The 13861-nt window shown below is 41.6% G+C and overlaps 1 protein-coding gene across 15 annotated transcripts in view; it reads right to left on the bottom strand.

The window, feature by feature from the left end:
* Positions 1-13861, bottom strand: part of ABI1 (abl interactor 1) — a 120007-nt gene that overhangs the window by 66517 nt on the left and 39629 nt on the right. For all 15 annotated transcript variants that reach the window (XM_017347632.4, XM_051820985.3, XM_002717269.6 and 12 more), the window contains exon 2: positions 6793-6960. In XM_017347632.4, the coding sequence (XP_017203121.1) occupies positions 6793-6960 (168 nt within the window). The remainder of the gene's footprint in view (positions 1-6792; positions 6961-13861) is intronic.

Raw genomic sequence — 13861 nt, 5'->3', positions numbered from 1 at the left:
AGATCAGCAAGTTGAGAGGGCTGCCTTCTTCGGAAGGCCTTGCTCCTTGACTTATAGAGGGCCATTTTTTCTGTGTATGTTCCCGCCAGGTATGTCTGTGTACTGATCTGTTCTTCTAAGAACATCAATCGTAACAGATTAGGGCCCACACTGGTAACCTCATTTTAACTTATTACCTCTTTAAAGACAGTCACATTATTGAGGTTAGGGTTTCAACACATGAATTATAGGGAAGCACACCTTTAACATATGAAATTGAATGGGACACAACTTAGTCTGTAACAGGAGATAAAGAAGAGTATTATGCCTGATCTGAAAATTCATAGACTACCTTTAACAACTTGATTGATGGGGCCAGTGTTGTGGCCTAGAGGGTAAAGTCACTGCCTGCAACGCCAGCATCTCCTATGGCTGCCAGTTCAAGTCCTGGCTGCTCTACTTCTGATCCAGCTGCCAGCTAATGTGCCTGGGAAGGAAGCAGCATATGACCCAAGACCTTGAGCCCCTGTACCAACTTGGGAGACCAGAAGAAGCTCCTGGCTCCTGGTTTCTCTCCAGCCCCGCCCCAGCCATCCAGTCCCCACGCAGCCATTGTGGCCATTTAGGAAATGAACCAGCAGATGGAAGATCTCTCTCTCTGTCTCTCTTCTCTCTGTAACTGTGCCTTTCAAATAAATAGATAAACTATAAAAAAAATTCATCTTACTTTAAACTTTGTCTCAGAAATCAACTGATAGAAGCTTTATTTTTCAATCTGCTGAAATAACTGTATCTATACAAATTAAAATATCTTCCACAGAAAGAAAATTGGATGTGGTAAGCTTTAATAGAATCAGCAGGGGTTAGTGTTTGGTGCAGTGGTAAACACACTGCTTGGGATGCCCACATCCTGTAGGAGAGTGCTGGAGTTCAAGCCCCACCTCTGCTTTCAATTTCCGCTTCCTGCAAATGCAAACCCTGGGAAGCAGCATGTGTTGGCTCAAGTACTTGGGGCCCTGCCATCCATGTGAGAGAGCCGCACTGGGAACCGGACTCATGGATGCAGCCTGGTACAGCCCCAGGCTAGCCCTGGTCCAGATCCAGTTGTGGAAGACATTGCTGGTGTGAACTAGTAAATGAAAGACATCTTTCTGTCTCTCCATCTTTCTCTCTCTGCATCTTTCAAATCAACATAAATAAATTATAAAAAAAAAAAGTCTGGAAAAAAAAAAAACAAATTTCTTTGTAAAAAAAAAAATAGACTCAGAGGAATACAAAGACCATTCATAATTAAAGGTGGAGGAAGCAAAGGTTTTGCTATTGGAGAAACATAAACACAGGCAGTACGTGCTTTGTACAGTTCCAACATGCCTGAATATCAGTCACCAGATTTTATGAAAATTATACCAGTCCCCCAACAACACGGTTCAAATTTCTTACCACAAGAACTTTACTGCCAGTTCCTCAGTCTACCAATCACCACATAAATAACACATGAGCATTAAGATGCAGGACCAATTATGCCACTGTTTTAAGGTTTACTGGTCACTATACAGATATAATTTGGTTCATTCACACTATTCAAGTGTGTGTTTGTGCTACTTCCTTAAAACCCAATCTTGGGGCTGGCGCTGTGGCATAGCAGATAAAGCTACCACCCACAGTGCCAGCATCCCATATGGGTGCCACTTTCACTCCCAGCTGCTCCACTACTGATCCAGCTCTCTGCTATGACCTGAGAAAATGGTGGAGGATGGCCCAGGTGCTCAGGCCCCTGCACCCACGTAGGAGACCTGGAAGAAGCTCCTGACTCCTGGCTCTGGATCAGAGCAGCTCCAGCCATTGCAGACATCTAGGGAGAGAACCAGAAGATGGAAGACCTCTCTCTCTCTCTCTCTCACTGCCTCTCTGTAACTCTGCCTTTCAAATAATAACTCTTAAAAAAAAATCTTGAGCCACTGTGATATTTTACAAAAATGAATAAGAGAGAGATTTGGCCAACACAAAAAGCCAGAAATGAAATTCAAAATAAATGTAACCAGGCTTAAAGGAGAAATAGTTGAATACGGGAATGCATATACTACAGTCACTAGAACAACTCTAGACATGCCAATGAACAAAGTGGCTAAAGAAAAAAAAAAGATTACTGACAAATGGACGTCTGACAAACTTCATATTACAAAACTCTCGGAATTAGGCCAGCACCGCAGCTCACTAGGCTAATCCTCCGCCTGCGGTGCCAGCACGCAAGGTTCTAGTCCTGGTTGGGGCACCGCATTCATTCCCGGTTGCCCCTCTTACAGGCCAGCTCTCTGCTGTGGCCCCGGAGTGCAGTGGAGGATGGCCCAGGTGCTTGGGCCCTACACCAGAATGGGAGACCAGAAAGAAGCACCTGACTCCTGGCTTCGGATCAGTGCAGCGCGCCAGCCGTGGTGGCCATTTGGGGGGATGAACCAATGGAAGGAAGACCTTTCTCTCTGTCTCTCTCTCACTGTCTAACTCTGCCTGTCAAAAAAAAAAAAAAAAGAAAAAAAAAAAACCACTCTTGGAGACTTTTTAAATAGGAAATCAATAGTGAAAATGTCCTTAGTAAAAGCCCAAAATACTTGAAAATTAAATAACAAATTTCCAGATAACCTGAGTCAGAAAATTTTCAAAAATTAGGAATTATTTTGAGGAGGATAAAAATGAAAGTGTAACATTAACCAAATTTATGAGACACAGCCAGCACATTAAAGGGAAATTTACAGACCCAAACACCCACATTAGAAAAGACAAAGGGTCGGGCCAGTGCTGTGGCTCACTTGGCTAATCCTCCGCCTGCAGCACCGGCTTCCCATATGGGTGCTGGGTCCTAGTCCTGGCTGTTCCTCTTCCAGTCCAGCTCTCTGCTGTGGCCCAGGAAGGCAGTGGAGGATGGCCCAAGTGCTTGGGCCCTGCACCCGCAAAGCAAACCAGGAGGAAGCACCTCGCTCCTGGCTTCGGATTGGCATAGCTCCAGCTGTCTTTCTCTCACTGTCTAACTGTCTGTCAAAAAAAACAAAAGACAAAGGGTCTCAAATCAATAAACTTTCATCCTAAGAAGGTATAAACTAAGATCAAATTAATCCCAAAATAAGTAAAAAATGCTAAAGATCAGAATGAAAAAAAAACTCAGAAAACAAAAAAAAAATACAGACAATAAAACCAAAAGCTGTTGCTTGCTTTAAAGACCAATAAAACTAATCAGGTAGCCATACTGACAAGCTGAAAAAGAAGACATCAATTACTAATATCAAGAATAAATAGGGGCTGGCACTGTGGCACAGCAGGTTAAAGCCCTGGCCTGAAGTGCTGGCATCCCATATGGGCACCGGTTCTAGTCCTGCTGCTCCACTTCCAATCCAGCTCTCTGCTATGGTCTGGGAAAACAACAGAAGATGGCTCAAGTCCTTGGGCCCCTGCACCCACGTGGGAAACCTGGAAGAAGCTCCTGGCTCCTGGCTTTGAATCGGCATAGCTCCGGCCGTTGCGGCCATCTGGGGATTGAACCAGTGGATGGAAGACCTCTCTGTCTCTACCTCTCTCTGTAACTCTTTCAAATAAATAAAATAAATCTTTTTTTTAAAAAAAAGAATAAATAATGTGGGGCCGGAGCCATGGAGCAGTAGGTAAAGCTGCCACCTGCAGTGCTGGCATCCCATATGGGCACCAGTCTGCAACCCAGCTGCTGTACTTCTGATCCAGCCCTCTGCTATGGCCTGGGAAAGCAGTAGAAGATGGCCCAAGTCCTTGGGCCCCTGCACCCGCGTGGCAGACCTGAAAGAAGCTCCTGGCTCTTGGTTTCTGGCTTTGGATCGGCCCAGCTCTGGCTGTTGTGGCCATTTTTAGAGTGAACCAGTGGATGGAAGATTCTCTCTCTCTGCCTCTCAACAAATAACTAATCTTTAAATAAATAAATAAATAAATAAAGTGACATCACTACAGATTCTACAAATAATAAAGGCAAGGGGGAATGTTATAAGCAGATTTATATAAACAAACCTGAAAACTTCTATAAAATGGCTAAATTCTTATAAACACAAAAAGTTCATTCAAGAAAAAACAAATTGAATAGACCTGTATCTCTACTAAAGAAATTAAATACACAGTTAAGAATCTCCCTAAGAAAATTCTCAAATGGAATATAATCTAAATATAATATTGTCCAGTATCTTCTATAAAATCACATTACAATGACACCAAAATCAGATAATGACATTACATGAAAGCTACAGACCAATAACCCTCAAGAGCACAGAGTATAGAAAATCACAAAATTCTGTGGGGAGCAACCGGACTAGACTAAGTTACTGGAATTAAGACTTATTCTATGCATCTGCTCTCCTACAATATGGCCCTGGGAGAGGAGAAAACAGCTTCTACCCAGCTGCCTCCAGTTCAACCAATAAACTGTAGGACTTGCTCCTGATTGGAGGAGAGCAGCGTACTCGGCGTGTGGGCAGCCGAGTTAGGATTGGCGGAGGAGGACTATAAAGGAGGAGAGAGACGGCATTCACCAGGAACATCTAAGGGGAACACCTGTGCAGCCCCCAGAGAGCCGGCCGGCGGTGTGCCGCTCCCCTGCGGAAGTGGGGAATGTGGCCAGGGGGAACTGCCCTTCCACGGAGGTGGAAGGGATAGTAGCCAACCCGGGAAGAACCAGCAGCAAACCCGGGGAGGGCCGAGAAGACGAAAGAACAACGCAGGGTCCTGTGTCGTTCCTCCACGAAGACGGGGAGCCATAAAATTCGAGCAAATAAAATTGATAATATATCAAGATCAAGTTGGATTTATCCCACGAAAGACAGCCAGTTTAACATTTAGAAACAAACAAAAAATCAATTTAACTCATCATATTAACAGGTTTTTCAAAATTATCTGGATGAATGTTCAGCCTAGTAGTTAAGACATCTGTGTCTTACATTGGAGTGCCTGGTTGGATACCCAGCTCCTGACTCCAACTTCCTGGCAATGTAGACTGTGGGAGGCAGAGATGATGGCTCAAGTAATTGAGATTCTGCCACAAACATGAGAAACCTGGATAAGTTCCCAGTTCTTGACATTGGCCCTGAACTTCCAAAAGTGAACCAGAGGCAGAGTTACACAGAGAGAGCAAGAGACATAGAGATCTTCCATCCACTGGTTCACTCCCCAAATGGCCACAATGGATGGACCAGGCTGAAGCCAGGAGCCTGGAACTCATCTGGGTCTCCCATGTGGGTGGCAGGTGAGCCATCTTCCAGGCACATTAGCAGGGAGCCAGACAGGAAATGGAGCAGCCGAGACTCAAACCAGCGCCCAGTGTTGCAGGCAGCAGTTTAACCTGCTGCATCATAATTTAAGCATGCTCATTTAAACAGATACAAAAATATATTTGACAACATCCACCATCCACTTCAGATAGGAACTGAATGATTATATATATATATATATAAAATGATATAATCACTCTGTAAAACAATTTGGTGATTTTTTTATAAACAGACATTTACTATGTAGACTATCCTATTCAAAGGTATCTACCCCAAAGAAATAAAAGCATTTGTACACAGATATCCATGAAGTTTTATTTATAACACTGAAAATCTGAATACAATCCAAATTTCTTCAACTTGCGGCCAGATCAACAAAATGTGTCAACAATGGAAACTACTCAACAACAAAAAGTAGCGGGGCCAGCACTGTAGCACAGTGGGTTAATCTTCCTCCTGCAGCGCCAGCATCCCATATGGGCACCAGTTCTGGTCCTGGCGGCTCCTCTTCCCATCCAGCTCTCTGCAATGGCCTAGGAAAACAGTGGAGGATGGCCCAGGTCCTTGGGCCCCTGCATCCGCATGGGAGACCCAGAAGAGGCTCTTGGCTTCAGATTGGCGCAGCTCTAGACGCTGCAGCCATATGGGGAGTGAACCAGCGAACGGAAGATCTTTCTCTTTGTCTCTCCCTCTCACTGTCTATAACTCTACCTCTCAAATAAATAAATAAATAAATCTTTAAAAAAAAGGGTAAAAAACAAAAAAATAAAAAGGAGCAAACTATTTTTACATACAACTTGAATGAATCTCAAAATAACTATATTGGGTAAAAGAAACCATACTTATAATCCCAAAACATAGTACATGCTGTATGATTCCATTCATTTAAAATTCTAGAAAATGTACACTACCCATAGTAACAAAGTCTGAATGCAGAGGATAAGTGAGAGGGATATTACAAAGTAGCATGAGGATGGGAGACCAGGAGGAAGCACCTGGCTCCTGATTGGCGCACTGCGCCGGCTGTAGCAGCCATTTGGAAGGTGAACCAATGGAAGAAAGACCTTTCTGTCTCTCTCTCTCTCTCTGACTGTCTAACTCTGCCTGTCAAAAAAAAAAAAAAAAAAAAAAGGAGCATGGGGAAAAACTGGAGGGTGCTCACTATGTTGAATGTATTACTAGACTCTGGGTAGGTATGTGAGTCAAAGCTTTTTAAAAATGTTTGCTTTAATTATGTGCCATTTATTTTACCTCAAAAAAAGTTCATAGAAAAGAAGAATAGTGGTTACAGTTGAAAAACAATGTATTTAACACCAATGAACCGTACAGTAAAAAATGGTTAAAACTGTCAAAATGGCCAACTTTTTCTTTATTTTACCACAATAAGAAAAAAACAAAATTAACTCAAAATTGAGGCTAAACAAGATATTTAGTATAATTAGTTAAGAACATGAGAAAGGAATCTAGATCTCCAGGCAACCTACTACAATATATACTGCCAGTTGATCAAATGGTAACTTAAAACTGTTTACAAACATACCTGTGAGATATGATTAATGGAAGACTCCATTCTCCGAAGCTGGGAGGCTTGAATGTCCAGCAATTGGAGTACATTGTTGGCCAGTGCATTTATCTGATAAGCAACACTAGCTAGAGATTGGGTTGTGTAGGCTTTGGTCTCTTCTAAAGCTTTTCTCTTGTCTGTAGCCTGAAAGAGTAAGAAGAAAATAAACCAATATTTATTAAAGTTAACACTCAAACATAGAATCTACAGAAAGGCAAGGTTATAATTAATTTTTATAATAGAAAAGTCTAGTTGAAATTAAAAGACAAAACACATTGCACCAATCGAAGATAGTCTCAAGACAGAACTAAAGCATGCAAAAATCTCTATCTGCTAGCTGGGAACAACGCCCTCCTAAACAGCCCACCCACTGAGATCCACTGAAAAAAGGTGACTATAATCAAAGTATACAGCAACAGCTGGTTCTCATGCCTCAACCCCCTCCAACTACCAGTTCAATGCATTAATTCTTTACAGCCCCAAACTCTCAAGCCACTAACAATGACAATGGCAGGAGTTAAATCAACCCCCTTTTCTATTTCTGTTCCCACTAAATCCCCATCAGTAATCCAAATTCCTTGTTATCTATTGTGATCAAGCTTCCCATCCTCACAAAAACTATCGTGAATCCTATGCCCCAGTCCCTTACTCCTCCTAGTTCCTAAACTCTGGTATATAACTTGATCAAGTAGCAAGAAGTCCTCAAACACCAAAGTCGGAATGGGCATTAAGTGTCTGGGTTTGAGTCCCAGCTCCACTTCCAATTCCAGCTTCCTGCTAACACCTGGCAGGGCAGTGATGGTTCAAGGACTTGAGTCTCTGCTACCTGAGCGGATTGAGTTCTTCACTCCCGGCTTTGGTCTGGCCCAAACTGGGCTGTTGTAGGTATCTGGAGTAAACCAGCGGACAGAAAATCTTTCCATGTCTGTCTCTCTTTCTCCTTGCTTCTCAAATACTTAAAAGTATCTTTGAAAAAGAACAAAGTCAGAAAAGTGACAAATCAATTACATATGGGGAAGAGGAGGAAATCAGCAACTTACATTACAATCCGTCAGTATCATTAACATATAATCCAAAGATGAAAAAATCCAATAATATATAGAAAAAAATGGAATGCAGATCTAATAACTCACAAAAAACACAATGCAACCACTCTTAACCATTTGAAAAAATATTCAATCTTGCTAACTATGGAAAAGAAATGCAAATGCAAACCAATACGAAATTCTATTTATCACCAACCCAAATAGCAAATATACAAGCCTGAAAAACTACTCAGCAAAATTGTTAGGAAAAACTCTGACACACTAATCTCCAGCAAGATTGGATATAACTTTACTTTCTGTATAGGTAAGGCCACTTTTAGGACTATATCTCATAGAATCACTGACAAAAATACAAAAAGACCTGCTTAGAGTTATTCATTGCAGCACTATCTGTAATAGCACAAGACTGGAAACAACTCATACAATCATCAATAGGGGATTGGTTGAATTAATTATTATATTACCACACAATGCCACACTATACTATCAAAAAGAATAATCAAAGAGTATCTCTATTACCACTATTACATGACATCCAAAATATTGCTAAGGTAAATAAAATGTACTGAAGGCCAGCGCCGCGGCTCACTAGGCTAATCCTCTGCCTTGTGGTGCTGGACTAGACACCAGGTTCTAGTCCCGGTTGGGGCGCCAGATTCTCTCCCGGTTGCCCCTCTTCCAGGCCAGCTGTCTGTTGTGGCCAGGGAGTGCAGTGGAGGATGGCCCAAGTGCTTGGGCCCTGCACCCCATGGGAGACCAGGATAAGCACCTGGCTCCTGCCTTCGGATCAGTGCAGTGTGCTGGCCGCAGCGCGCCGGCCGTGGCGGCCACTGGTGGGTGAACCAACGGCAAAAGGAAGACCTTTCTCTCTATCTCTCTCACTGTCCACCCTGCCTGAAAAGAAAAGAAAAGAAAAAAAAGAAAAGAAAAAAAAGAAAAGAAAAGAAAAGAAAAGAAAAGAAAAGAAAAGAAAAGAAAAGAAAAGAAAAGAAAGAGGGAGGGAGGGAGGGAAGGAAGGAAGGAAGGAAGGAAGGAAGGAAGGAATACAGAGAGAGAAGGGGAGAGAAAGAGAGAGATCTTCCATTCATTGGTTCACTCCCAAAATGGCCACAACGGTCAGGGCTGGGTCATGCTGAAGCAAGGAGCCAGAAGCTTCCTGGGGTCTCCCACATGGGTGTAGGGACCAAAGCACACGCTACAGCTCTGACCTCAAAACAGAATTCTTTCAACATATCTTGTTACCCCAACTTGTCTTTGGAACTATGTAAATAATTTATATAACTACTATATGAAACTGAATTTTCAAAAGGAGTTTCCCCAAATTAAATGTAAAATTAGTCTGTGTATCTAGTTAATAGTTTTACCAGAGAGAAACTGCTCTAAAAGTGACTTCAAAATTTGTACATTCTAACTGAGACTTATCCTTAGCACAGAAATAATTGAAAAAGGTAGGTGTAGGGAAAATTTAAGCTGTTTGTCAGCATTACTAAAATTATTAGTCTAAGACTTTTGGGTGTATAGAGTGGGATATGGCACATCACTAATTGGGTACACGACAGTGAAAACTGGTATTTTTGGCATGGCTTAAAAGAGATTGTGATATATAAAGAACCAGAATGAAGAAAAAAATCCTGCAGCTCTGGTTTTAAACTCAAAGTATCAGTTTTAATCTAGATGTATTTATCGTATCTTAATATCCTAGCTCTGTCCAATTAAAAAGGACCCAAAATAATGACTGTCTGTAGTCCTGGAGCCCAACCTATTATTATCCAGATTATGATCTCTACACCACTCTCCATGAGAAAGAACCAGGACTGCCAGCTGGCTACCGATTTAGGTCAGGATGCATTTTGGACAACCTTTGTATCAAAAAGTATATAGTTATATATTGATTATAGTCAATAACAATGTATTGGATACTTGAAAATTGATTAAGTAAATTTTCAGGTTCTTACTATAAAAGACTGGTAAGCATGTGAGGCAATATATAAATAGCTTGATTTAGCCATTTCACATGTATAAATACTAGAAAACATCATCATAAACGCTACAAATATAGATAATTTGCTAATTTTTAATTTCATATTTTTGTACCATAATTTAAAAAATCCTTGCCAAACCCAAAGTTACTATAATTTTCTCACCAAGGACAACCCCTGAGGTCATGTCGAAGTGAACTTGGGAATCAATTTGAGTAAGCCATCACAGATCAAAGATAGAGCAATATAAGCTTCAATGAGAACAATAACTTTGATGGAATGAAACACTGAAAATGTTTAAATCGTGAGTAACAATACTTAAAAATAAATAAATCTATTAAAAAGTCACTGGCTACATTTGGAATAAGCCAGAGATCTAGGGTAAAGGAGTCCACATTATGCAAGTACAAAATATAAATTTCAAAATTTTACAGTGTACAGTTTTAGCAAATGGAAAGAGTAATCAGCATGACAATTATAAATAAGATTTTGATGACACCCTTTAGAGTCAACTCCTTTGCCATTCTCTGGACCCTGAAAACCACAGACTTCATTTCTGTCATCACAGTTTTTCCTTTTCCTAAAGTATCATATAAAGGGATCAAAAGTACACAATATCTTGTATATGGCTTCTTTCACTTAGCACAGCACCTCTGAGATTCATCCTTGCTATTACTATTACTAAGTAGTATTCCATGGTAAGGATATGTCACAATTAGTTCATCTACTCATCAGTTGGTGGACATTCAAGCTGTTCCAGTTCAGCTACTATGAATATTTGAAGATAAGTCTTTTTTTTTTTTTTTTTTTTACAGGCAGAGTGAGCAGTGAGAGAGAACAGAGAGAAACGTCTTCCTTTTTTGCCGTTGGTTCACCCTCCAATGGCCACCGCGGCTGGCCCATCGCGCTGATCAGAAGCCAGGAGCCAGGTGCTTCTCCTGGCCTCCCATGTGGGTGCAGGGCCCAAGCACTTGGGCCATCCTCCACTGCACTCCCTGGCCACAGCAGAGAGCTGGCCTGGAAGAGGGGCAACCGGGACAGAATCCGGCGCCCCAACCGGGACTAGAACCTGGTGTGCCGGGGCCACAAGGTGGAGGATTAGCCTATTGAGCCGCGGTGCTGGCCTGAAGGTAAGTCTTTATATAGACATATGCTTTCATTTTTCTTGGGCAATACCTACAAAGACACCTAAGAATACAACTTTGTTGAGTCACATGTTAAATTAAATGTATGTTTAATATTATAAAAAACTGCAACAGGGGCCGGTGCTGTGACACAGCGGGTTAATGCCTTGGCCTGAAGTACCGGTATCCCATAAGGGCGCCAGTTCTGGACTTGGCTGCTCCTCTTCTGATCCAGCTCTCTGCTATGGCCTGGGAAAGCAGCAGAAGATGGCCCAAGTCCTTGGGCCCTTGCACCCAAGTGGGAGACCCGGAGGAAGCTCCTGGCTCCTGGCTCCGGATCGGCGCAGCTCCAGCCGTTGCAGCCAATTGGGGGGTGAACCCAGGGATGGAAGACCTCTCTCTCTCTGCCTCTCCTCTCTCTGTGTAACTCTGGCTTTCAAATAAAATCTTAAAAAATCTTAAAAACAAACAAACAAACAAAAAAAAACCATGTGACAACGTTTTCCAAAGTAAAAGCATTATTTGGTATTCCCAGTAGGAAAGTATGAGAGCTCTAGTTGCTCCTCACCCTTACCAACACCTGCTATGGACAGTCTTTTTCATTTTAACCATCCTATATATAGTATTGTACATAGGAATTATAGTTTGCACTTCCATTTCACTATCAAATCATAATTTTTTCAAGTGTTTAGGTATCATCCATCCATCTCCTCCTCAATAAAGTGTCCATTCAAACCTTCCACACAATTATATTCCTTATATCTTCTAAACACAAATCTTATGTGAGATAGGTGCTGCAATTATTTCTCTCTGTAGCTTGTTTTTCACTATACTAAGTGTCTTCTGAAGAGAAAATATTTATATTTTAGTCCAATTTACCAGCTTTTATATTACATATTTATACCCTAATTTTAAAATTTTTGCCAAACCCAAGGTTATTAAGATTTTCTCTTCCATGTTTTCCTCTAGAAGTTTTACCATGTTTATTTCCATATTCTGATCTATTTCATATTAACTATTTTGCAGATTGTGTGAGGTAAGATAATGGTCAGATTTTTTTATTAATTTATTTGAAGACAGAGCTACAGAGAGAGAAAGACCGGGATGGGGGGTATCTCTTCCATCTGCGGGTTCATTCCCGCAAACGCCTGGTCTGGGCCAGGCTGAAGTCAGGAGCCAGGAACTCCATCCAGGTCTCTCACACGGGAAGCAGGGGCCCAAATACTTGGGCTTCCTCCTCTGCCTTCCCAGATGCATTAGCAGGAAGCTAGGCCAGAAGCAAAGCAGCCAAGACTCAAACCAGAACTCCAAGCAGTGGCCTAACTCACTGTGTCACAATGCTGGTCCCTCAAAACTTTTTCTTGCATATGGATATCTAATTGTTCTAGCATCATTTGTTGAAGATTGACCTTTCCTCATTGAAAAGTATTGGTATTTTTCTCAAAATTCAATTGATCATGTAAGCGTGTGTCTATTTCAGAGGCTGTTTTTGGTTCCATTAATCTATTGATGGTAAGTTTTTTGTATTTATAAATTTTAGAACATGCTTGCCAATTTCCACAAAGAAGTCTGCTGAAATTTTGGATTTGGCTACTCTGAAGACAAATTTGAGGAAAAACTCATTCTAACAAAATTGAATGTTTTTTTTATTTATTTTATTTTTTTTATTTTTTTTAATTTTTGACAGGCAGAGTGGACAGTGAGAGAGAGACAGAGAGAGAAAGGTCTTCCTTTGCCGTTGGTTCACCCTCCAATGGCTGCCGCTGCAGCCGGCGCACCGCGCTGATCCGATGGCAGGAGCCAGGAGCCAGGTGCTTTTCCTGGTCTCCCATGGGGTGCAGGGCCCAAGCACCTGGGCCATCCTCCACTGCACTCCCTGGCCATAGCAGAGAGCTGGCCTGGAAGAGGGGCAACCGGGACAGAATCCGGCGCCCCAACCGGGACTAGAACCCGGTGTGCCGGCGCCGCAAGGTGGAGGATTAGCCTATTGAGCCACGGCGCTGGCTCAAAATTGAATGTTTTAACATATGAACACATTCTATTATTTAAATTCTCTCAGCAGGGGCTAGCTTTGTAGCACAATAGGTTAAGCAGCTTCCAACAAGGCACAACCAAGTCCAAGTTGCTCCACCTCCAATCCAGCTTCCTGCTAATGAGCCTAGGAAGACAGCGGAACTTGGCCCAAGTGCTTATACCACCACCGCCCATATGGGAGGTTAAGATAGAGTTCCAGGGTCCCAGCTTAGGCCTGGCCTACTCCTAGCTGTTGCAGCAAAATTCAGTCTTTATGTACTAGTTACAGAAATTTTGCTAAATTTATCTCTAAGTATTGCACACTTTCTGATGCTATTATAAAAGGTACTGTTTTATAATTTCAATGTCTAATTATTCAAGTTTATAGATATACAACTGATTTTTAAGTACTGACTTTGTAATACTGTAACAATGTTAGATTCATTTTTTAGTTTTAGTCACTTCTTGTAGATTCCTTAAGATATTCTACGTAGACAATCATGCTGTGAATAAAGATGATATTATTTTTTCCTTTCCAGTACGTATGTCTAAGTCATCTATTTCTTTTTCTCACTCTAACCTATCACACTGGCTAGGAATTCCAGTACAAGCCTGAATACAAGTAGCTTTCCCACATTAAAGGGAAAGCATTTAGTCTTCTATCAGTAAAACACAGAACAAAGGTTTTCCAGAGAGCCCCTTTTAAGAATTTCTAGAAATTCCCTTCTATTCTGTTTGTTCAGCTAGCCAGACTTACTCTACTACACTTGACCTTAGCCAAAGGCTGAGAAGCGATAGGTAGATTTACTCTTGAATGAGACTTGGTCATTTTCAGTCATCCACTCTATTCTAGAATTTTATCTGCCTATTTTTTAGTATTCAG

The sequence above is a fragment of the Oryctolagus cuniculus genome, chromosome 13 (genome assembly GCF_051225735.1).
Source record: "Oryctolagus cuniculus isolate XC-2025 breed Fujian yellow rabbit chromosome 13, ASM5122573v1, whole genome shotgun sequence".
NCBI lineage: Eukaryota > Metazoa > Chordata > Mammalia > Lagomorpha > Leporidae > Oryctolagus > Oryctolagus cuniculus.
Note: the sequence above shows the minus strand (reverse complement) of the source record. Positions and strands in the feature narration are given on the sequence as shown.